Source organism: Piliocolobus tephrosceles, chromosome 19 (genome assembly GCF_002776525.5).
Source record: "Piliocolobus tephrosceles isolate RC106 chromosome 19, ASM277652v3, whole genome shotgun sequence".
NCBI classification, from domain to species: Eukaryota; Metazoa; Chordata; class Mammalia; order Primates; family Cercopithecidae; genus Piliocolobus; species Piliocolobus tephrosceles.
Window position 1 is genome coordinate 6572581 of NC_045452.1, and position 24808 is coordinate 6597388.

Sequence of the window (24808 nt, forward strand, 5' to 3'; positions counted from 1 at the left end):
GTCAGCTACTCTGAATGCCTGAGGGCAGCCCTGTGCCCACCCAGCCTGTGTGTGTGTGGTGGCAGTTGTAAACTCATGAATGAACACCGAGGTCGCCTCTGCTGGTAACCTTTGGGCAGGGCTGCTTACAGGTGACTCATGGTGAGAGTGACGTCACCCCATCAGGGTGAGCTCTCAGAAGTCCCATGGGCCTCAGAGGCCCCCTTTGGAAGGAGTGGAGAAGGGATCCTCATATGAGCCATGGATCGGGCTAGAAGATCCTTGTGGGTTGACAATGGTTGTGGTGAGTCCACTGGCTTAGAAAACTCAGGCTGAGGACAGGCCATCAGGAGCTCCAGATGGCCACGGCCTTGGAAACACGTGTTGGGCTTTGTCATTCAGCCTGGGAGGAAGGGAGTGATTATCTCCAGGTGCTTCTGGGAGGAATGAATTACTCTGTATAACCAGATAGTCCCAACAGGCAGGGGGACTCTTGTAGAATAAGCCACTCTTTCCTCCTGCGGGTACTCACATTTGGGGTAAGGTGGTCTGGGATTTTGACAGACCTGCTGGGAGGCGGGCTATGAGTCATCCAGAAGCTGGATTGGACCGAGGGATGGGGGAACTGTAGCCCTAATTCCCTGGGTTGTGATGGGAAGAACATGGTAGGACTCACTGCTCATGGTGGCCAGGAGTTGTACCCCAGCCTGCATGCTGGCCTGTGCTCCTCACCCCATCAGACCCCATGGGTGGGGTGCGCAAGGACCATTCCAGACAACAAGACGGTAACATTTTGGGTTCCTCCTTTTCTTTTCGTTTTCTTTCCTTTTCTTTCTTTTTCTTTTTCTTTCTTTTTTTTTTTTTTTGACAGAGTCTTGCTCTGTCACCTAGGCTGAAGTGCAGTGGCACAATCTTGGCTCACTGCAACCTTCACCTCCCAGGTTCAAGCGATTCTTCTGCCTCAGCTTCCCAAGTAGCTGGGATTACAGGCACCTGCCACCACGCCCAGCTAATTTTTTGTATTTTTAATAGAGATGGGGTTTCACCATGTTGGTCAGGCTGTTCTCGAACTCCTGACCTCAAGTGATCCGCCCACCTCGGCCTCCCAAAGTACTGGGCTTACAGGCATGAACCACTGCATCTGGCCGGGGTCCTTCTTTCTATAGCAACCCAACCCCCCTGTATGAGGGAGAACCGACTGTTTTCTCTGTACACAAGCTTATGTGACCAAATGTGGGGGCTTTTCCCCACACCAGGCAGTTCTCTGCAGACACCAGCTGGGTGTCCTACAATTTCGACTCAGTTCTGACATGGAGTTAGCGTCAGATCCCACAGTTAAGGGCTCAGCTCCAGAAGACTGCCCCTAACTTCAGGTGTCAGTAGCAAGTCCAGGTTGTCTACTGGCCGTAAATTGGAGGTTCCTACATCCCCTTCCTTGAGTTTGATCACTTGCTGGAAAGGCTCACAGAACTCAGGAAAATAACTTGCTAGATGACTGGTTTTTAATACAAAGACACAACTCAGGAATAGCCAGATGGAAGAGGTATATAGAGGAAGGTCTGTGGGAAGGGGTGCAGAGCTCCCATGCCCTCTCCGGGCACTGCCACATTTTCATCAACCTGGAAGCTCTCCTAACCCTGGCCTTTTGGACAGCCTTCATTGTGTAGTCATGATTGATTACATCACTGATCATTAGTGATCAACTCAACCTTCAGCTGTGGTTCTTCCCCAGAGAGTTGGGGGTGCCAACTGTCTAATCATGTGGTTGATTCTCCTGGCAACCAGCCCACTTCCTGAGGCTATCCAGGAGCCCCAGCCACCTGTCATTTATTAGCACACATAAAGACATGTATTACTTTGGAGATTCCAAGGATTTTAGGAACTGCATGCCAGGAAAGTAGGGGGTGGGGTATGCAAAGATCAAATATACATTTCTTAAGTCACAATCCCCTGCTGGGGGCAGACGTGTCTCAGAAAGCCCCTTGTATTGTCTGGGCATTGAGCCGGCATTATCACCTCTCACCCTGTGGTCGTTAACCAGTCAGTTGTGAAGGGGACCTCAGCATACCCGAGGTACTTGTGAGATGCCTGTTGGGGACAGAGATGGTATCAGCTGGGTGCTTGCTGGGACAGGTTGGATATGGATGCTCCCTTCTCTGTCTCTAACACAGGATGCTTTGCACACACAGATGGCTCGTTCGGAACACCACCTGGGTACGGCTGCGCTGCAGACCGGGCAGAGGAGCAGCGCCGGCACCAAGACGGGCTGCCCTACATTGATGACTCGCCCTCTTCATCGCCCCACCTCAGCAGCAAGGGCAGGGGCAGCCGGGATGCGCTGGTCTCAGGAGCCCTGGAGTCCACTAAAGCGGTGAGTCCCCATGGTGTATGTGTGGCAGCAAGGCCAGGTGAGGCTCCCTAAAGCGCAGCCCCATGCTCGGGTACATAGCAGGTAGGTGGTGGAGCAGCCAATGGTTTGGAAGCTGAGTGGGTTACCAAAAACTCCTTTCTCATCTCTACATGTGGTACACAGACAGCCTGCCAGATATGTTGGTCAGGGAGATCGGGGGATGCTTTGAACTGAGCATGGAGGAGGCAGGCAGCACGTGGTCTTGAGGTTGAGAATGTCAGCACCAGAAGCAACCACTAAAACCAGCAAGACCTGCATGGTGGCATCGGCAACGCTGCTGAGCCGGGTGGTGTCTGGGCTTGGGTCTCTGCTTCATAAAGTTTTCTTGCTCCCTTTTACCAAAGCGTGTGCTGCTCCATCCATGTGACCAGAGCCTTTCCTGTGAGTTTTCACTTGACCCTCATTAGTAATTCTTGGCCTTGCTGTCACTTCCACTTTACAAATGTGGAACTGAAGTCCAGTCGTGGCTTGCCCAAGGTATAATGGCTAGTGAGCAGCGCCACATTCAGTACATGCTCTGCCATGCCCTCCAAGAAAGCAGTGAACCTGCGCCCCCATTCACATGAGGATGTAGCCTGGAGTGGTCACAGGCTGGGTGGTGCTGGGCCACCCGGCCCTGCATGAAGCTCTGACTCCTCTCGCTGGTCCCACAGCTCAGGGGGCTGCTTCAGCAGTGCTCTGGGGCCCAGATGCTCACCCCTTGCCGTTGGTGCATATCCCCCAACTCGACCTCTTGGGTTCCTTCCTTCTTGGGCTGAGAAAATCACTGCCCCAGGACAGTTGCTCCTTTCTGTCTTTTTGGTCCCTGATGACAGATTTCTTCCCCACTCTGCTTAGCTTATTTCTAGATGATTTCCACCCTGACAACACCGTAGCCTGGCACGGTGGCTCACACCTATAATCCCCGCAACTCAGGAGGCTGAGATTGGAGAACTGCTTGAGTCCAGGAGCTCGAGACTGCAGTGAGCTGTGATTCTCACCACTGCACTCAGCCTGGGCAACACAGCAAGACCCTGTCTTAAAAAATAATAATAGGCCGGGTGCAGTGGCTCTAGCCTGTAATCCCAGCACTTTGGGAGGCCGAGGCAGGCGGATCACGAGGTCAGGAGATCAAGACCATCCTGGCTAACACAGTGAAACCCCGTCTCTACTAAAAATAGAAAAAACTAGCTGGGCGTGGTGGCGGGTGCCTGTAGTCCCAGCTACTCAGGAGGCTGAGGCAGGAGAATGGCATGAACCCGGGAGGCAGAGCTTGCAGTGAGCTGAGATCGTGCCACTGCACTCCAGCCTCAGCCACAGAGCGAGACTCTGTCTCAAAAAAAAATAAAAATAAAAAAATAATAATAATAAATAAAAAGAGCAATAGAGGGATGGACTTTCCCCTGGTTCTGTAAGGAAGCTCCAGAAGTGCAGCTTCTCACTGAGCTGCTTTTCTCTGGGGCTGATGCGTTAGCTGCAGGCCTGGGACTGCTGCTTATGTATGTGCTTTTGTGATTTCTGAAGGCCTTGGTGCTGGGCAGGCTTCTCGTCCTGAACCGAGAGGATAGGAGAGGAAGCCAGTGGGTAACATGTACCTGCTCCATGCAGCACACACAGGCTGCTGCCTTAGGTAGCTTCCTATCCCACGTCGAGCGTCAGCTTTTTACAGATTAGGAGGCCGAGGTTCAGAGAGGTGAAGTAACTTGCTTGGGCCACGCAGCTCCAGAGTTTGAAGCCTTCCTGATTCTTCAGTGGACACACTTTCTCTCCCTCAACTGTCTTGTCTTTCTTGGTGCATCCCCTCTCTTGCTGCTTTGTGAGCGTGGTTTGGTACAGAGGACTAAGTTCAGGTAGGCTAAGTGCTGAACTTGAGAAAGGCTATTTCTTTCCATCATCCTTGAGGGCTATCTTCACCCAGCCAGTCCTTGATGCACTTCCTGGCCCCGAAAGGAAGCTGATCTGCCCACTCAGTGCCCCTGGTCCCTGTCCAGGGGAAGGGGCCTCCCTCCCACACCTGGCTCTGACTTGGAGTACAGCCTTCACCTTTCAGTGCAGGGCTCCTCCTCTGTGAAGCACCCCAGATCCTGGTCCCCCGACCCCTGCTCCCTGCTTCTGCCCTCACAGGAGCTGTAGACGTTTCTCATGGTGCACATCCTGCAGAAGGTTGCACGTCTCTGCCTGTCAGGTCCAGGGTTTCCAGTCCCAAGTGCGCCCCCTGGCCCAGAGCTGGTCTGAAGAGGAGGGGATTTGATTGGAGAGCTGTGTGTAACTCCTTTCCAGAAACCTTCTGGTGCTCCTTCCCAGTGGCTGGGGCCCCAGAACGGGTGCCCTTCACTGCTCTGGAGACAAGCATAGCCTTGACTTCCTGGTTTCCCTGCCAGCCATGCAACAAGCCATGCAAATGTCATCTTTCATTTCTGATCTTTGGTTTGAAGACATGGCTGTCGCTTTCTAGGACACCTCACTTCCCCCAGGGAGCATGGTGATCTTGAGGCCAGAGGCGTGCTGATCCTGACCAGCCAGTGGGGTGTGGGCATCAGCCTGCTCATCCCCCTCCCCCTGCACGCCACCCACCCCTCGTTTGGTCCCAGATGCTGATCTTGAGTCTTTTGGGCCATGGGGCCACCAGGAAGCCCTCAGGGAACTCTTTGGCAATTTGGGGTCTCAGTGGACTCCTGTGGCACCGGCCTTCTCTGTGAATACCCATTCGTAGTGTAGGCAGAGGTTGGACAGAGGCCAGGCGCCCCCTTGCCAGGGGTGCTTTGGGAAGGATTCACACAGGCTGGCCTGTTGCAACAACCTGCAGCCCCAGGACCCTACACAGAGGCCAGCCCCTTGCCCTCTGTATACCAGGAGGGCCAGGTTCTTGGGGTGTTCGCTGGCTGGGCCGCAGGACAATGTCCAGTCTGTTGCTAATGAAAAATCTGCCCTTGCTCAGAGCAGAAGAGGGTCCTCTTTCCAGCAGCGATGCTCACTGCACACTCTCAGCCCGGAGCAGCCTGCCCCTTGCAGCCAGGGTTTTGCACCCTGATCACCACTGGGCTCCCCCAGATTAGGGAGACTAGGAGGAGGGACTAGAAGGGGCCTCCTTGCGCTCTGCCCTGTCCTGAAGCTCAGTTCCAGCTCCCGCCCTCAGCTCACCTGTGGGCCTGGCAGCAGTCAGCTGACAACAGTTTTATTCACCTCGTTCTCTGTCAGCTTTTCCTGCTTGGTTGTCACAATCCCATTTTGTTTTGTGGGTTCTTTGTTGGCTTTTATTTAGCCTCAGGTTTTGTGTTTGTACCCGTCTGGGTAGGATCATGGTAGGAGGTACTTCCTTCCACGTCACTGACTTCTTTTTCCAATTTCCCTTTACCTCCGACTTCCTACCCGCCCCAGCCTCCTTGCCTGCCTCCATGGCCCTCCCTGCATTCACGTCCTTTCCCATAACTGGCACGAGCACCGTCCTGAGTTATAAATAGCCCCAGGCTGGGCCCTGCCCTTTGCTCTCTCGTTTTCTCTCCGTGGACTTGGCTGGTTTCTGAGCCATCCCTGTCTGATGCCACCAGCACTATTCAGGACTCTAGAAGATTCTTAGTCTAAGTAGAAGTGCCTTCATCCTGAGTCTTGTCTCCACCCCACCCAGTCCATGCCCTGGGCCAGATGTTCCCTGAGCGGCCCCACCCTTCAGAACAGGGAGGGAGAGCTAGACTCTGCCTTCCTGCCTGCGCTGTTTTTCCTCCTGGCTTTCCAAACCATGTGGACAGAACGAGGCACAGTGCTCCCACCCACGCGGGCACAAGCATCTCACACTGGGTGGGGCCTTCATGGGCTCTGCAGCCGTAGCAGCCTCCCTGGGCCCTGCAGGCCCTTTCGTACTCAATAGTAGCAAGGTTGTCCTCAGAACATGAGCAGGGCTGGCAGGCTGGGTGGGTGGCCCTGCCCTGCCCTGCCCAAGGGGCCCACCATTCCCGTAACCTCTTCTCCTCTTGTGGAGCAGGGAGCGGCATCTGCACACGGTAGGAGGCACCTGCAGGGGCAGCTGGGGGCTGCTTTCCCCAAGACTCCACCGGATGGGCAGAGAGGGAGTGTCATAGGCCACCCCACCCTATGTGTGTGTGCAACATGGGCAGCAGACCTGCTGAACTTGGGAAGCATTTCAGGGCACCGAGTCAGGCTCTGTTGACAATCCTGGGTTCCTTGGACCCAACTGTCTCCAAGTGAAAGTATGGAGACCCTGAAGGAGCCCTCAGAGATTCATAAAAACACAGCCAATACTAGGATACAGCCAGGTCTTTGAGATCCACTCACTCATTTATTAAACGAATCTTAATTGAGCACCTGGGTGTTCCGGGCACTGTGCTAGGCAAGGAGGTTCCAAGCTCAGGCACAGCCATGGCCTGGATCCCGCCCGTGGAGCCACTGCCTACCCTGCCGGGGGAACAGGTGTGCATGGGACCTGCATGTCCTTTTCCTTGGAGCTGCTGTCCACCCAGATCTTGATGGCTGTCCCCCCCCGAAACACATATGTATGTGTGTATAAATGCATGTATATACACACGTATACACAGGCACCCGGGCATGCTGACAGCTCATGCATACATTCACACAAGTGTGCACACACTTAGGAGATTCCCAGGGCAAAATGGTGGCCCAGGAAGGCTTTTTAGATTGTCCCAGTGGGCAAGTGGAGATGTGTGGCCCAAGCCCCAGGGACTCAAGTGGGGCACAGGGTGGGGCTCCCTCCCCAGGCAGTGGAGGCTCAGGACCGAAGTGCATTTGCCTGAGACCATGGGGCAGGCCAGGCCCTGGGTGCTTTGTGTTGAGCCTGCTGTCCATACCATGACATGCCTCCCTTCTAGTGGGCCAGGGAAATAGGACAGCAGGGTTGGGAGTAGGCAGGGGCTGTGCTGGGACCCTGATTCCAAATTCTACAGATACCATCAGGCCTGAGCTGACCTCAGTCAGATCCTTCCTGAAACCCATCAGTACTCACTGGAGGTGATTCTGCTCCCAGGGCATATGTGGCAGCGCCCGGAGACATTTGTGCCTCCCACACCTCGGGGGAGAGGGTGTTACTCACATATGGTAGGTAGAGGCAAGGATGCTTCACAGAATCCTACAAGGCACAGGATGCCATGCAGCCCCTGACAGACTCCTCCAGGCCTAGATGTCAGCGGGGCCAACGAGGAGCCTGCCCACAGCCAGTGATTTTCCCCGAAAGTGGGAACGTGAGTGATCAGGGACCACCACCCCAGTTCCACACCTGTGAGCCCAGCAGTCAGTGGAGAAGTGGGTGGGGCTGTCACAGACACCAGACCTGACCCCCCTCCCCCGCCCTGCATGCACGCACACACGCACGCACTCACGCACTTTCTTCTGACTGCAGGCAGGGCCAGTGGGCACAGGCGGGACAGAGGGAGCATGGCCTCAGCCCGGTGGAGCACTGAGATCTGCCATGGGCACGGCCAGCCTCCAACATTGCCAGTGGCCAGGGAGCAGACGGGAGTGACCAGGAAGTCAGGTGGCAGTTTCTGTGGCCTTTGGCATCGTCATCTTTGGTGTCATGCCTTTGCTGGGACTGTTGTAACAAAGCACCACAGACTAGGGGGCTTAAAGAACAGGAGTTTATTTTCTCATAGCCCTGGAGGCCTGAAGTCCAAGATCAAGGGGCGGGCAGGGTTGGTTTCTTCTCTGGCCCCTCTCCTGGACTTGTCTTCTCTGTGTGTCTTCACATGATGTTCCCTCCATTTGAGTCTGTGTCCTCATCTCTTCTTTTACAAGCACTCCGGTCCTGGTGGGGTGCCGTGGCTCATGCCTATGTAATCCCAACACTCTGGGAGGCTGAGGTGGAAGGACTGCTTGAGCTCAGGAGTTTGAGACCAGCCTGGGCAACATGGCAAGACCTTGTTTATACAAAAAAAAAAAAAAAATTTTTTTTTGAGATGGAGTTTCACTCGTTGCCCAGGCTGGAGTGCCATGGCATGGTCTCGGCTCACTGCAAACTCCCCCTCCCGTGTTCAGGCAATTCTTCTGCCTCTGCCTTTCAAGTAGCAGGGATTACAGGTGCCCGCCACCACACCTGGCTAATTTTTGTATTTTTAGTAGAGACAGGGTTTCACCATGTTGGCCAGGCTGGTGATCTCAAACTCCTGACCTCAGGTGATCTGCCCACCTCAGCCTTCCAAACTGCTGGGATTATAGGCGTGAGACATTGCGCCTGGACTCCACAAAAATGTTTAAGTTAGCAGAGCAAGGTGGTGGGTGCATGAGGTCCCAGCTACTTGGGAGGCTCAGGTGGGAGGTTTGCTTGAGCCTGGGCTCTCAAGGCTGCAGTAAGCTGTGACTGTGCCACAACACGCCAGCCTGAGCAACAGAGCGAGACGTCGTCTCAAAAAGAAAAGAACGGGACACATGGAATCTTTTGGCTTCAGTTTAGCTTAATCACCTCTTTAAAGACCCTGCCTTCAGATCCAGTAACGCTCTAAGGTACTGGGGGTTAGAGCTTCAACATGAATCTGAGTGGGGAGGGGAGACATTATCATAACTAGGATTAGAAGGTGGCCTCCCATGGTCTCTGTGCCCTACTTCAACATCCAACAATGTGTCAGCTTCATCATTTGGAGACAAAAACAGTAGAGCTTCCGTGAACTTTCAGCAGGGATGCTAATGGGAAGGGGGACTTTGTCAAAGCCCACATGTAAGAGGGTCCCTGCCAGTGATGTCGGGGTCTGAAAAGTAGGGTCAGGGGACATAGACCTTGAGCGCCAGGGACAGGGTTCTTCTGGAGCAGGTGGTAGCAGTCCCTGTGGCTGGGAGGGAGGGCATCTGGAGAAGGCGGTGCTGCCTGGAGGGTGTCAGTCGAAGGGTCACGTGGCAGCAGCAGTCAGAGAATCCAGGTGAGGAGGGCCCCAGGTGAGCAGTGGGGAGTGGAACTTGAAGCTGGCTGCAGCAGGAGCCAGGTGGCCATGCTGTGGGTTCCGACGCCCCCTCGGCTCAGAGCCGCCTCCTCCTTCCTCGACTATGTGAGGCAGCTGCTCTTGGGGTTGCAGGCAGAAGGCGTGGAGCGAGGCCTGGCCCGGCCTGCTCCACACTAAACTATTTCACGGTCTGGCAAGACTAAGGGTGGCCCTGGGCGTTGCCAGATGACCCCCTGGGATACTCAGCGACCACGAGCATGTGGCTTAGTATGTGCGGAGGGTCCCCTGCCTCTCTAATTCCATGTGGAGCCTTCGTGGAGGCAGGGGTTTATCCAGAGGTCAACAAGCTGGCCCTCCTCTCTCAGAGGGCCCTGATGCAAGCATCCCCCTACCACCCTCCCAGGCTGACTTCTGTCTGTTTCTTCTGCAGAGTGAGCTGGACTTGGAAAAGGGCTTGGAGATGAGAAAATGGGTCCTTTCTGGAATCCTGGCTAGCGAGGAGACTTACCTGAGCCACCTGGAGGCACTGCTGCTGGTGAGGAGGGTTTTTAGGGAGCTGAGCAGGGCGAGATGGGGCAGGATGACAGGGTTGGGGAGCCTCTTTGCCCTTAAGTCCCAGGTCAGCTGTCAGAGCCTGGGTGCAGCTCGCCATCCCTGGAGTGGATACCAGTGGAAGACTGAGTTGCCAAACCAAGCTGGTTTTAAAATTGTATTTGTTATGTGATTTAAAAATAAAAGCGCATGTGTCAGGTAACCATGACTGTCCACTGTCATACAATGCACCTGACAGATGGCAGCCACTCTCACCTGTGCTACCTCACCTGTGTCCTCTTTCAGCCCATGAAGCCTTTGAAAGCCGCCGCCACCACCTCTCAGCCGGTACTGACGAGTCAGCAGATTGAGACCATCTTTTTCAAAGTGCCTGAGCTCTACGAGATCCACAAGGAGTTCTATGATGGGCTCTTCCCCCGCGTGCAGCAGTGGAGCCACCAGCAGCGGGTGGGCGACCTCTTCCAGAAGCTGGTGAGTGACCCAGGGCCGGTGCTGGGACTACAGGCATGTACCACCACGTCCAGCTAATTTTTTGTATTTTTAGTAGAGACAGGGTTTTGCTATGTTGGCCAGTCTGGTCTCAAACTCCCAGCCTCAAATGATCCACCCAACTTGGCCTCCCAAGTACCAAGTACTGAGATTACAGGCGTGAGCCACCATGCCCAGCCTTTTTTGTTTGTTTGTTTTTTAGTTTATATTTATTTAGATAGGTATTTTTAGAAAGAGCTGGGGACTCCCTGCGTTGTCCAGGCTGGAGTGCAGTGGCTCTTCACAGGCGTGATTCCACTGCTCATCAACACGGGAGTTTTGACCTCCTTCGTTTCCAATCTTGGCTATTTCACTCCTTAGGCAAACTGGTGGTTCCCGACTCCTGGGAGGTCACCATATCGACGCCAAACTTAGTATGTAGTGCACTGCAGCCCAGAACTCCTGACTGAAGCCATCCTCCGGCCTCAGCCTTCAGCATGGCTGGGACTACAGGTGCGCGCCGCCACACCCTGTGTGCACACACTTTCCCTGAAGCAGGCTTCCTCCACTGGGAAACAAGTCCTCTAGGGGCAGATGTGGCCGGAGGCCAGGCCCCCTCTAAGCGTGAAGAGCATGTGATTCCTTACAAGCCCTGCCCCCAGCACTTCTGGACTACTGAGACACCCAGCTCTGTCCTCAGGCCCCCCCTTGGCTGATGCCGGGGACTGAGTTTTCTGCTCTGAGGTGTTTCCTGTAGGGGTACCCCTCCCTCTGCCACCCTGTGCTGCAGACCCCCCCAAACTCCAAGCCAGAGCTAAGGCTTGAGGAACACACAAAGCACTTACTTTGTTCCAGTTCTTGCTTCCTGGGGCTCTTTCCGCCATAGCCAGAGAGCAGGAGGCTATATTTTGATACATGCTGCCCCCTCCATCTTTGAAGCCCCCCACATTTCTCCCTGTGTGTGTAAGCAGTTTTAAACCTAGTGGAGGGTGGTGGCTCGGGCTGGGCTCCGTGTCAGAACCCCCCCCCCGCAATGGTGGCCTGGGCGAGGGCGGGGGGCGTAGAGGTGAGGAAGCTGCAAGAAGGGAGGGTGGTGAGGGGGAAGCGAAGGAAGGGGAAGGGGAAGAGGAAGGGAAAAGCGAGCGAGAGGGGCAAGGTGGAAGAGGGAGCGGGGCGGAAGGGAAGCCCGGGCCTCAGACGGCGAAGAAGGCAGTGGGGCTGGGGGTTGAGGCGGGAGCAAGGGCATGCCCAAGAGAGGAAACAGAGGGAGGCGGAAGCATGGAGGAAGGAAGGAAGGGGCGGGAGGCATCATCAAAAGAGATGAGGGGAGCTAAGGGGCCGGGAAGGAGGCACACGGAAGAGTATGGGAAGAAGGAGGAATGGAGGGTCAGGGCTAGGCATTGGGAGGGCGCCAGGCTGAGAAGAGCAGAAGGACGAGGGGGTCAGGCTTGGGTCTACATCTCCGGGACAGGGGTGGCCATGGCGGTGGCAGCCAGGGAGGAGGAGACGGCGGCGGCTTGGGAGTCGGCCGCCTGCCCGGCTGCAGGGTCCGCGCTCTGGCGCGTGCTGGAGGTGCTGCTGCTGCTCATCTGCTCTCACCTGGACTTGCGGGCCCTCGGCTGCCTGGCCCAGGTGTGCCGCTGGCTACCGCCCTTCACCAGCTGCGACCTGCTCTGGGAGTCTTTGCTGGGCATGATGAGGACGTTTGCCACTTTGCGCTGGCCAGCTTGCATATTGTCAGTGCAGGAGGAGATGGGAAGATTGGCGTTGGTAAGATTCACAGCACCTTCACTGTCAAGTACTCGGCTCATGGACCGGAGGTGAACTGTGTGGATTGCAAAGGGGGCATCACTGTGAGTGGCTCCAGGGACAGGATGGCCAAGGTGTGGCCTTTGGCCTCAGGCCGGCTGGGGCAGTGTTTACATACCATCCAGATTGAAGACTGAGTCTGGTCCATTGCTATCAGCCCATTACTCAGCTCTTTTGTGACAGGGACGCCTTGTTGTGGGCACTTCTCACCCCTGAGAGTCTGGGACCTCAACAGTGGGCAGCTGATGACATACTTGGGCAGTGACTTTCTCCCAGGGGCTAGGGTGCTGGATGTCATGTATGAGTCCCCTTTCACACTGCTGTCCTGTGGCTATGACACCTATGTTCGCTACTGGGACCTCTGCACCAGTGTCCAGAAAGGTGTCATGGAGTGGGAGGAGCCCCACAGCAGCACCCTGTACTATCTGCAGACAGATGGCAACCACTTGCTGGCCACAGGTTCCTCCTACTACAGTGTCGTACAGCTGTGAGACCGGCGCGAAAGGGCCTGCAGCTGCCTGCACACCTTCCTGCTGACATCAGCCCCCTCTAGCAGCCCTGTGTGCTGCCTGTGTCTCACCAACAAGCATCTCTATGCTGCGCTGTCTTACGACCTCCACGTCCTGGATTTTCAAAACCCATGACTGTCAGGGCCACCCCTGCCTGTGGGCCAAGTTGACCAGCAAGTCAGGGACCTCTCTTGGCTGGAGGGTGCAGTGATAGCTCCTCCCCACTGCCCCACTGTGCTCCTGGGCCTGTGACCCCAGTGCTCAGGCACCTTACACTAGAGGCTTCTGACTCCTGGGGCTTTGGGGCTTACCAGAGATGCAGTCCCTTCCAGGAAACTGTTGGAGAGGCAGGACCTGCTACATTAGAGGAGTGAGGCTGAACCCGGGCTTTGCGACCCTTTTGGCCAGAGCAAGGATCTGGCCTGGAGAGGCCCATCCTACATCCCTTGTTAGAGCCACGATAGCCTATGGAGTGAGGTGAGATGCTCCCACCTTCCCAGATGGTTCCTTTCTGCCCCTTCCTGGAAAGAAGGATGAGGCTGCCAGTAGCTGGCACCAGCCAGATCTCACCCTTGATTAACCTCTCGGGGCCAGGGGTTTATTCCTGGGGCACCGTGGCCTGGTTTTGCTTTGAAACCAAGAAAGGGCAAAGGGAACCCAGCAGTTCTGAGTGAGTTCTGAGCCAGCCCTAACTCAGGCTGGCTGTTGAGACATGCTACAGTTTTCATTTTTGTAAAAATAAAGCTTGATTGTTCAATTGTTCACAGAAAAAAAAAAAAAAGCAAAAACCTAGCAGACGTGACGTGGCCAGCCGTCCTCCTGAGAAACAGAGAATTGTGGTGTTGGGGGAAAAAAAAAACACACATCCAGAGCTCTTCCCCAAATAATATTCGGAAATCACTCAGAGACTTTTTTAAAATTTTAATATCTCAGGAACACTGGAATTTAACTTTGGAAAGTTTCCACTGGCTTCCCTGGAGGCCTTGAGGTACCTTCGTGCGTCAGATGGTGCAGCCGGAAGACTTGGGGGAGAGGCTGGGGTTGCAGTGGGAAGTTGTTCCCCATAACTATGAGCTGAGTATTCATGTGTATTCAACCTAGGCTGGGTGCTGGGGACTCCCCAAGGACAGATAGGCCCGGTGCCTGCCCTTGTCCCCATGACCAGCTCAGTAGGGTTGGCCCAGCATCGCTCCATCAGGCTTCCCTGTTGGACAAGTCTTAGAACCAAAGGAGCTCGCAGTGCCCTGCCCAACTCCGGTGCCTCTTCCAAGCCCAGGAACTCGTGATCCCTGTCCAGTGGTTCAGAAAGCCAGACTCAAATGCGGCTCCTGCCACCTCCTCCTGTGGGGCTGTGCGGGCTGACTTCCCTGCTCTGGGTTATGTTTCTGGCTGAAGTTTTCACAACTCAGAATTTTTATTTTTCTAATTATTTCAAACTTACAGGAGAGCTGTAAGAATGGGGCAAAGAGCTCTAGTATAGCCTTCACCCAGATACACTGATTGTAACTTTTTGCCACATTTGCTTTATCTCTTTCTGTGCACACACAGATGCACATGCACATACACACACATGCACACAAGCACAAGATGTTTTGCCCCCTGAATACTTCATTGTGTATTTGCTAAGAACAAGAATATTCTCTCCTATAACCCACAGTACAATTTGTCAAATTCAGGAAATTTCACATTCATAAGATACTATTATTTAATATGTAGTTCATGCAAATTTCCCCCAAGTTAACAGTTGTATTCTTCACAGCTGTTTTCATTCTCTGATTCAGGCCCCGGTTTAAGATCATGTTATGTACTTGGTTGTCACATCTCTCTAGTCTCCTTTGATCTGTACCAGTTCCTTAGACTTTGCTTGTCTTCCATGACCTTGACTTTTTTTTTTTTTTTTTTTTTTTTTGAGATAGAGTCTCCCTCTGTCGCCCAAGCTGGAGTGCAGTGGTGCAATCTTGGCTCACTGCAACCTCTGCCTCCTGGGTTTGGGCGATTCTCCTGCCTCAGCCTCCTCAGTAGCTGAGACTACAGGCGTGCACCACCACCCCCAGCTAATTTTTTGTGTGTTTTTAGTAGAGACGAGGTTTCACCATGTTGGCCAGGCTGGTCTTTAACTCCTGACCTCAAGTGATCTGCCTGCCTTGGCCTCCCAAAGTGCTAGGATTACAGGCATGAGCCGCCATGCCCAGCCAACCTTGACATTTTTTGAAGGGCACAGACCTGCTCGGGTTTGCCAGTTTCCTCAGGAATAGCTTCACGTTCTGTAACAGTACCACAGCAGCAAGGCTGTGTGCTTCTCAGTGCATCAGATCCGGAGGCACGTTTTTGATTAGGGAAAAATGTGGGAAGGAATTGCTTAGAACTTCTCACAAGCCACCTGGAAGATGTGAGCTCCTGGAGCAGGAGGGAGGAAAAGTCTTGAAAGGAGTCCTCCTCCCAAGACCCCTGAGACCCTGCTCAGCTGTCAGCTCTTCTGAGAGGCTGTCCTGGTCCTGACCACATTCTTGAAAGCAGCCTCGTCGCTCTCAGCCCCTGTCCCGCTTGTAACCATCTGCCATTACATTCCTTGTGTGTGTTCATGCATGTGTTCATAAGCGCTCTCCTGTTAGAACACCAGGTTTGGAGGGCAGCGCTGTGTCTGAATTGTTTACCACTGTGGTGACGAGGCCTAAAGCAGGCCCTTAGTTGGGCTGGGAGGCACTCAGTGACTTGCAGAGGAGGGAAAGAAAGAAGAGCTCTGGGCCTCTTCACTGCATGGATGAGGAAGAACCTAGAATTGGAGGATGCAAGGACTCCTCCGGTGGTCAGCATGGCAGGGGCCTGGCAGGTGTCTTCCAGCTGCTACCCTTTCCTCGTACACTCTAAGCCCCTTCTTGCAGCCCCTGTAGGGAGCAGGGCCAGAGTATCAGACAGACTGGATAATCAGAATATTATCCAGCATCTGGGATTGTCATCTGTAGAAACATAAAATTCAATATAAATGCAAATGCACGTGGAAATAAAATTTAGGTTTGACACAAAACAAATGCCAGGAGCCGTGAATGCCTTGGGCTTCCAGCTTGCAGTCAGCTACAGTGGGAGTCTCCAACCCTAACCAGTGTGTCCCCTGGGTCTGCCCTTACACTCCCCAGGACTGGGTTTACTGGTTTTTCACTCGTTGCCCGTAAAGGTGTTGTGGGGCCCAGAGATGGAGGTGTCTGCTGCACTCACACACAAGGCAAGTTGTTGCTGAATTGAGTGCATGTCTAAGCAGTGAGGAGAGCTGTTACTGCCATTGGTTTCATAAAGAACAAACAGCACCTCTCGCCTTACAGCCAGTCTCCCCCCACGAGGTGTGCAGCATGACACCTGAGCACCCTCACCAGGCCCAGGATGGGCTCGTGTCTGTGCAGCGGGAGGCTCTCCTCTGCAAAAGCAGCCGGACTTGGTGTTTCTTATGTGTCTGAAGGGACTGGACATGGCGTGGAACACCATGGGTGGGATGGGGGGTGACCTCCGTGTTCAAGGTACACTCCTGCAGCCAGAATGAGAAGGTGCTGCGTGCAGACACTTGTCCAGATTCACTGACAACCTTGAACTTCAGCTGCCGCTCCTGGCACCATTTCAGCGAATGGGGTGGGAGGAATAAGTAGCTCTGGAAGGGAACTGTTACCTGCCTGGTGCTGTGAGTCACTTCTCAGCATGTCATTTTGGGAGCAGGAAGTGTGCTGGGTGCGTGGGGAGGGGAGCAGGTGGGAGGGAGCAGCACGGAAGCGCCGAGGCCTCTGCAGCCTGTGAGCCGTCTGCTGCCCTTGGAGTTTCTGCAGAGCTGTGCACAGGAGGAGCGTGCTCTTCCAAAAGGTGGGGGAGCAGCAGCACCTGTCCCACTCTCTCTTCTTTCCTCCCCCTCAGGCCAGCCAGCTGGGTGTATACCGGGCCTTTGTGGACAACTACGGAGTTGCCATGGAAATGGCTGAGAAGTGCTGTCAGGCCAATGCTCAGTTTGCAGAAATCTCTGAGGTAATGCCTTGATGCTGTTCAGACAGGTGCACCGCTGACTCCCACCTGTACCCTCCACCTCCCCAGGAGAACAGAGTGCACCAGATCAAGATCTGGTCATGAACCGCAGCTGTTTCCAGATTCTTTTGGGGTCATTGCGTCAGCCCTATGCTGGGGATGCTGTTGTGCCCAGACAGAAGGAGCAGCCCACAGGGTGTCCGGCCTACCCAGGGGCGAGGGCCTGATTCTGGGGGTTGGCCAGGTTCCAGGGACACTGCACTGTCTGCCTGCAGTGAGGGGTGTCTGTTCTGTCTGCAGTGAGGGGTGTCTGTAGTTCTGCCCGTTAACAGCTCTCACCACAGGAGTCCTGAGGCTGACTTTGTACCTGGCACTGGAGGCAAGCCTGGAGGTGTCCCACTTTTCCTTTTCTAGCCTGCCAGACCTTGAGAGCACTGAGGAAGCATTGAGGGGCTAGTGCTGTGGGGCGAGGGCTCATGTCACCTGTGCTTTGTAGACCCACGTGCAGGAGCAAAGCGACAGGTTGGAGCTACACTACCCCAGGCCCTGGGTCTGAGAGGCTACTGACTCCCTGCCTGCATTTAGCCCCAGGAAGCTGAAACCTCAAACCATGCAGTGTTAGCACCCAGGGCCTTGAAAGACTCATTCAGAAACAGAGACCATGAATGGGCCGTTCAGGCAGAACCCAGCCGCACACCCTTGGGTCTGCACTCTCGAGACTGGGGTTCTTCCTGCCCTTCCCCAGCCTGTGTCTGCCTGGTGGCCACTCTGCAACATTTTCCTCTTCGGGGTCCCTTGCTTCTTCATGAGCCCCCCATCTCGCTGTAGCTTTGCCTTCTGGCTTGGCTTTCCCCCACTCAGCAAGCGTTCTGAGGAGAAAGCCCTCCAGGGTGAGAACCGCAGGGTTAGAAAGAGATATGCGCACTAGAAATAGGGAGTGAATGCGGTCACGCTTGCTGGGACACACTCTTCAGCTGTCACCCCGGGCTTTGTTCCTGAGGCTTTGTGCCGTCTTATTGTTTATTGCAGGATGGAGCATCACGGGCTTCGCTCTGATGTCTCCAGTGGTGACAGTGCCTGCCGCCCTGTTCCTCCAGAGTCTGTGGGGCACCCTGCTCCGCCAGGTGCTGCTGGTAACAGGCTCTGCTTGCATCTGGGGCTGCAGCTCTCTCCCCACTGCCAGACTCCCTCTAGACCATTCAATCTGTTCTCTTTTCCTTTTTCATTAAACTAGCAACCCTCCTCCCCAACAGCTGGAATGGTGGCACCGAATTTCAAGTGACCCTGACAAATCAGGGACCTGATCTTTTAAGAGCAGGTTACAGTTAGGTGGGCAAGTTTAAGTCCATCCGGACAGGTTTCTGCAGAGGAGGGAGGAAACACCATGGGACGCCACCTGGGGATCCCATGGTCCCACCAACCATGCACCGGTGGATTCTGAGCTGTGACTGAATGCAGGGAGTGGGATGGGGCCCAGGACCAGCTGCAAACCGACCCACCGTGAAGGTTTGTGGCACCTGCACCATCAGGGCGACATGCACTTTGGTTCTCGGTGTTTCAAAAAAGACCCAGAAGAATTGGAGCCACCCAAAGAGAGCAGAGTCAAACTCAAGGAAGAGAAAGCAGCAAGCCCTGTGGAGGTGTAGGGAGTCAGTGCTCAGGCATGGGAGTTGGAGGATCACCCTCAAGCACAGGAAGGAGTTGGGGTAGTGTGCATCTTCTGGGACAGTCCTGAGAGATGGGCAGCATCGTTAGATCTGGTTCCATGGAACGCCAGCTCTCCAGACAGTAGGTAATAGGACTTACATGAAAAGGGCTTTGGGAGTCAGGCCAGTTTGGGAAATACAGGATTAAACCAAACTCATAAGTTTTCTTGAGGCAGGTGTTCCTGGAGCTCCTAGGTAACTCCCAAGCATAGCACTGTCCACGGATACGTGGGCTGCCTCCCAGGCTTGTGTGAGCCCAGCACCTGGTTTTTGCAGTCTTTTGTGTGTGTGCCTCTCCCACCCCCTCACACCCTTTGGGAACTGCTGAGTCAGATGTACAGAGGAAAAATCACTGCGAGGGCTGTTAAACTCTCAGGAAAGGTACCAAGGTGCATGGCAGCGTTTGGCCCCAGTGAGCCGGAAAACACTGTCTTTTGGTCTTGAGATGTTTCCTGCAGCACAAGAGGTTGGCAGAGCAACCTCAGAACCTCTTACGTCTCTGCTGTTTATGCTTTTGTTCAGAAGCTTAGTACCAGAAATTAATCTCAGCTCCTTCCCAGAGGATTTTAGGCACACAGGATCTTTTATTCTACATTTCTCTAGTGATGCTTTCAACGCAGTTGTATCAAAACAGCCTAGGCTGTTCACTTAGAAGCCCTGCTGTTGCCCTGGGAATCTTAGCACGTCATTTTTTATTAAGTATGCTTGCAAATTCGGAGAGGGCAGGTGGAGTTATAATCCAGTCTCAGTCTGCGGTTGTGGGCCTGCCCTGGCCGTCTCCAAAGATGAGTGCTCTTCTGAACCACCAGCCCCCTGCGTGCTGTCTAATTGCCCCAAGAAAACAGTGACGTGTGTTTAGGAGTGTGCTCCTGTTGGCCTCCATTTACAGGATTCTCTGTGTCAGAGGATCTCAGCCAGGCATGATTTTGTTCACAAGGGACACTTGGCAATGCCTGGAGACGTTTTTGGTTGTCACAACAGCAGGAAGGCAGGCATGCTCCTGTACCTATAGGTAGAGGCCAGGGCAGCTGCTCAGCACCCTACGGTGCCCAGGAAAGCTGCTCAGAGAATTTGTAGCCCAAAATGTCAACAGTGCCCTGGCTGAGAAGCCCTGTCCCAGGTAGACCGCAGCATCCAGGGCATCCTGCGTGCTTGGCTTGCTCGTGTGTCCCTGCACACCCTGTGATTTCAGTCTCGGCTCAGAACGCGCCTGGGGTTCGTTTCAGTGAGGAGGGAAAGCTGAAACTGCTGCCAAAGGGGGAACGTTCTGCTGCATCAAAGCTGCTTCTGTCATCTGTGCGAACATGCGCTTTTCTCTCTGCAGAACCTGAGAGCCAGAAGCAACAAAGATGCCAAGGATCCAACGACCAAGAACTCTCTAGAAAGTGAGTTCTGCATGCTGAGGTCTCTGTGTGCCCTTGTCGGGGAGGCTGCTGCTGGCAGAGAGGGTGTCGTGGAAAAGCAGACACAGTGCCCAGTTGGGTCACCCCTTGGTGCCTTCCCTGTTCTACTCTTCAAATAGAGTAGGGACGAGGAAAGAACAATTCAGGGAGGGCAGGGAAGGATACCATCAGTACCAGTTCGCCACCAAGAGTAGCAACAAGGTGCTGCTTAAATTGACTTAAATGTCGGCCGAGCGCAGTGGCTCAACCCTGTAATCCCAGCACTTTGGGAGGCCGAGACGGGCGGATCACGAGGTCAGGAGATCGAGACCATCCTGGCTAACACGGTGAAACCCCGTCTCTACTAAAAAAATACAAAAAACTAGCCGGGCGAGGCGGCGGGCGCCTGTAGTCCCAGCTACTCGGGAGGTTGAGGCAGGAGAATGGTGTAAACCCGGGAGGCGGAGCTTGCAGTGAGCCGAGATCCGGCCACTGCACCACTCCAGCCTGGGCGACAGAGCGAGACTCCGTCTCAAAAAAAAAAAAAAAAAAAAAAATTGACTTAAATGTCATCGTGTTGACCCCAGTGGCCTTGTAAGGGGGATTTTTTTTTTTTTTTTTTTTTTTTGAGGCAGAGTTTCGGTTCATTGCAACCTCTGCCTCCTAGGTTCAAGTGATCCTCCTGCTTCAGGTTCCCGAGTAGCTGGGATTACAGGTACATACCACCACGGCCAGCTAATTTTTGTATTTTTAATAGAGACAGGGTTTCCCCCATATTGGTTAGGCTGGTCTTGAACTCCTGACCTCAAGTGACTTGGCCTCCCAAAGTGCTGGGATTACAGGTGTGAGCTGCCGTACCCGGCTGTAAAGAGGATTTTATTTTCTGTTTTTGCCGATGACAAGTTTAGTCATAAAGTAATCTGTGCAAAGGACAGGCTCTAAGTGGCTGGGCAGGAATTGAGTCCAGAGTTGCTGGGAAAGTGGTATCAGGAATTATCAGTCACTTCTTACTTTAGTCGTGAAGGTGTTGTGAATAGTTACACTTGCAGAGAACAGCAGGCCCTGGAGCTTTTTGCCCCAAACCTCAGTTTCCCCATCTGCAAAATGAAGATAGCGATGTGTGCCTTACGCTGGTCATGGGAGTCTTGTGAGGAACACATTTGGCATGTCTCAGAACACACCTAAGCATCCGTGCCTGGGATTGGCCACGCTCACTGTCATCATGGAGAAGCACGGGTGGCTGAGGCTGGCCAGGGCTCCTGCCATGCCAGGGAGCTGTTCCCACTGCAGTGGGGCTCGTGCCTCTGGAGTGCGGGTGTCCTCAGGCAGGCAGGTCGCCAGAGAACCTGTCAAACCGAGAGTTGTGTCGGCATCTGAGTAGGTTTCTGCCTGTCTCAGAGTCAGGCGTCTGAAATGGCTCGGGATCGATGGTAAGAGCAGCTAAGTGGTTTGCTCAGCTTATCCTCTGGGCTGGGGAGCAGGTCTCCCTCCAGAGTTGGGGCCCTCCCCAGCCCATCCTTGCCAGGGTGGGCTCCCTGACCTCAGGCTAGAGGAGCGGCAGTGCTGAGCCTTTTTAGCTGTTGTCACTGAGCCAGCCGTGCAGGCTTGGGTCTGACAGCTGCTCTGGACTCTGCATGCAGTGAATGTCCTGAACTTAAAGCATTCCAGGTGGGTGCTCTAGCCTTGCCCTTGTCACTGCGCAGAGGGGAGATGGAGCCTGTGGAGGCTGGGGCAGCCCCCTCCCCACTCACTCTTGCACCGAGGGTGTCAGGTAGCTGGTGTGCTTCTCCATGTGCAGCCTCTCTCAACACCCTTCTCTCTCCACAGCTCTGCTCTACAAGCCTGTGGACCGTGTGACAAGGAGCACGCTGGTCCTCCATGTGAGTCACAGTGCCCCTCCGGACTGGGACCAAAACTGCCCTCTCAGGCACATACAGCAACAATGTTCTGAGACCTTTTTTGGTTGTCATAGCTGCAGCCAAGGGGGTGCTACTGGCATCTGATGGGTAGAGGCCTGGGATGGTGTTGGACATTCTGTAATGCAAAGGACAGCTCTCTCTTGCCCCTCAACAAAGAATTACTCCACGCAAAATGTCAGCAGTACTGAGGCTGAGAAACCCTGCCCTAGACCTAAAAGGAGCCCCTCTTGGCCGTGTGCATGCAGCGTGGGTTTGCTGGAACACATCTAGGACCTGCTTCCAGAACGGTGCTCACACAAGCTCTGTCCGCAAAGCCCAGGCCCATGTGAGAGAGGCAGTGGTGACACTGAGGGAGCTGGTGCTCTGGGCTCCGTCTGCGTTTTGTGTCTGCACTTTGCACACAGTGGCAGGTGTCAGTGCTCCTCTGTGTCTAACTCGAATCTTTCTTCCTGTGGCAGGACTTACTAAAGCATACTCCTGCCAGCCACCCCGACCACCCCTTGCTGCAGGACGCCCTCCGCATCTCACAGAACTTTCTATCCAGCATCAACGAGGAGATCACACCCCGACGGCAGTCCATGACGGTGAAGAAGGGAGAGGTGAGTGTGGCAGGGGATGGCTTGGGTCCGCCCAGCCTGCTGAGCTGGGGGCATGCAGGGTACCCTCGATCTGAGGCCTAGAGCCCCTCCTGGTCCTCAGCAGACCTTGCCTTTTGGGATTAGTGAGTTTGGCAGCACACTCAGTCCTGTGTGGAAAGTGTCTGGGTGCAGTTGCAGGGGTGACCCCACATGCACCATACTCTCCAGGCAGCAGCCATCACCATGCCTCACTCGGCCACCTATTTTCTTTTCTGTCATTGTGGGTTATGTCCAGGGACCCCTTTTTTTTATCCCCCACACTCTTGCCAGCTCAGGCTCCCCAGCCAAGGAGACCTGTGCGAAGGAGGTGAGTAGGAGGATGGCATTTTGTCTGCCTGGAATCCTCCTACTTCCTCCTGAGTGCTTTCATTAAAAAACAGTTAACATCGGGTTTAAGGATTAGAAAGGGGGAATCGTGGTTTGTGTCTGTGACGTGAGACTGGATGAAGCACTTCACGTCTTCCTCTGGGAAGACTCTCCTTCCCGTTCCCCCTGTCGCTGACGTATTCTGTGTGCACGTCATTGATGAGCAGGCATGGCCTGTGCCCGTGCCGCTCTGAGCCTTCCTGGGCGGGGCCTGGCACATAGTGAGGCTGTTTCATTCCCAGGCAGGTAGCAGCTACTGAGAATGGCTGAGGCGTGCAAGCTGGGGAGCCGGTGTCCAGGGGGAACAGCTTTTGTCAGAGGCAGCGCTGAGGTGAGGGGAGCTGACCCATGGCCTCAGGGGTCTCATGCAGGGACAGGAGCTGTCTGGCTCAGGCAGGACACAAAATAGGCATGAACCTGACTGTAGTTGCCTCTGAGAACCACCTCATGGCTCGGCACCATGGCTCATGCCTGTAATCTCAGCACTGGGAGGCCCAGGCGGGTGGATCATGAGGTCAAGAATTCGAGACCAGCCTGGCCAACATGGTGAAACCCTGTCTCTACTAAAAATACAAAAATCAGCCAGGCACAGTGGCAGATGCTTGTAATCCCAGCTGCTCGAGAGGCTGAGGCAGGTGAATCGCTTGAACCCGGGAGGCGGAGTTTGCAGCGAGCCGAGATCTCACCACTGCACTCTAGCCTGGGCGACAGAGTGAAACTCCATCTCAAAAAAAAAAGACCATCTCCTACTCTTCCTTCTCATTTGTGTGCCATGTGGTCGGCAGTGTGCCAAGGACACAGGCCCTGTCCTCAGGGCCCCCACAGGGTGGACCTGCCCAGCACATGGGGCTTGCTTTCCTCCTGCCCTGGGCCATCAGGCAGGCAGCTGTCAGCCCCGTCTGCCGCACACCATTTTGGGAATGTTACTCTTGAGTACACAGAGTCTAATCAGAGTTGACCTGGAGTGAGGGACTTGGTCAAGTTTCTCCTGGTATGCCTGGCCCAGGAAGGGCATGGAGGAGGAAGGAGCTGTCCGCTCCATTCCACCCTCCAGCTTGTCAAAGCCCTGGAGCTGGGCAGACTCAGGGTCCCATGCCAGCATCGTGAGGAACGATCCACTGGGTGGCCTAGAGCTTCTCCCAGTTGGGCCCATTCCTTGTCTTTGCAGCAAGGTAGGAACATGATCTCACCTCACTGGGCACCTGGGCTCCCAAATGGGCATGATTTAGTGGCAGTCCTGGCCATCTGTGTTGGCTCCTTGGCAGTCTCAGCTCTTTGAAGGTGGAAGTGGGTCCGTGGCACCTCCCAGGGGAGGTGTTGAGCAGTGCAGGTGTTCCCCAGCTGATCATCCCGTGACTGGGACCTGGGAGTGGTGGGGGATCAGATCTTGCTTCTTAGAGCAACAACCGGGCCCTGCCCCTGGTTCTCTTCCCTGGCTCAGGGCCACAGAAGGAGAGCAAACCTGTGACAAAACTGTGGGCAGTCCACACAGATCTAAGTGGATGTTGGGTTTGCTTCTTCTAAGCCTCCATGTGCTGGGTGGGTTCCTGCCAGGCTCGCCCTACCCTCCTGAGACGCCTGCTCTTTCTTTTCTACTGACTGTTCTCTTGTGAGCGCTCTGACCTCCTGGGAGGTGGACGTGGGTGTCCTTTTTCCCATGGCTTTCCCTGTGCCAAGTCTGCTCCCTGCAACTCCAGCTGCCATTTAGCATCCCTAGAGAGAAGGAAGGGCCTTCTCGGCGCTCTAATCGTTGGAATCCACTGCTTTGGGGAATTGAGAAAAATGCGATGTTGCCTAGAAGTTGGCACCCAGGCCCTCGTTCCTGCATCCGTCCTCATGGGGGCTGGCTTCATGCTTACCCATGGCCACGTCTCAGGGCCACCAAGGAGGAAGTGTAATTTAAGAAGGGCTGGGTGCGACTGGGCGCGGTGGCTCACCTCTGTAATCCCAGTGCTTTGGGATGCCGAGGCAGGTGGATCACAAGGTCTGAAGTTCAAGACCATGCTGGCTAATACGGTAAAACCGCAACTCTACTAAAAATACAAAAAAATTAGCTGGGCGTAGTAGTGGGCACCTGCAGTCCCAGCTACTCGGGAGGCTGAGGAAGGAGAATCCCATGAACCTGGGAGGCAGAGGTTGCAGTGAGCCAAGATCATGCCACTGCCCTCCAGCCTGGGCAACAGAGTGAGACTC

The 24808-nt window shown here is 54.5% G+C and overlaps 1 protein-coding gene and 1 pseudogene across 1 annotated transcript in view; both read left to right on the forward strand.

Moving 5' to 3' along the window:
• Positions 1 to 24808, forward strand: part of BCR (BCR activator of RhoGEF and GTPase) — a 129699-nt gene that overhangs the window by 72496 nt on the left and 32395 nt on the right. The window contains exons 2-8 of the mRNA XM_026448220.1: positions 2169 to 2350; positions 9698 to 9802; positions 10105 to 10290; positions 16500 to 16607; positions 19635 to 19695; positions 21520 to 21572; positions 22070 to 22210. Coding sequence (XP_026304005.1) covers positions 2169 to 2350; positions 9698 to 9802; positions 10105 to 10290; positions 16500 to 16607; positions 19635 to 19695; positions 21520 to 21572; positions 22070 to 22210 — 836 coding nt within the window. The remainder of the gene's footprint in view (positions 1 to 2168; positions 2351 to 9697; positions 9803 to 10104; positions 10291 to 16499; positions 16608 to 19634; positions 19696 to 21519; positions 21573 to 22069; positions 22211 to 24808) is intronic.
• On the forward strand, positions 11321 to 12740 carry LOC111530538 (annotated as a pseudogene).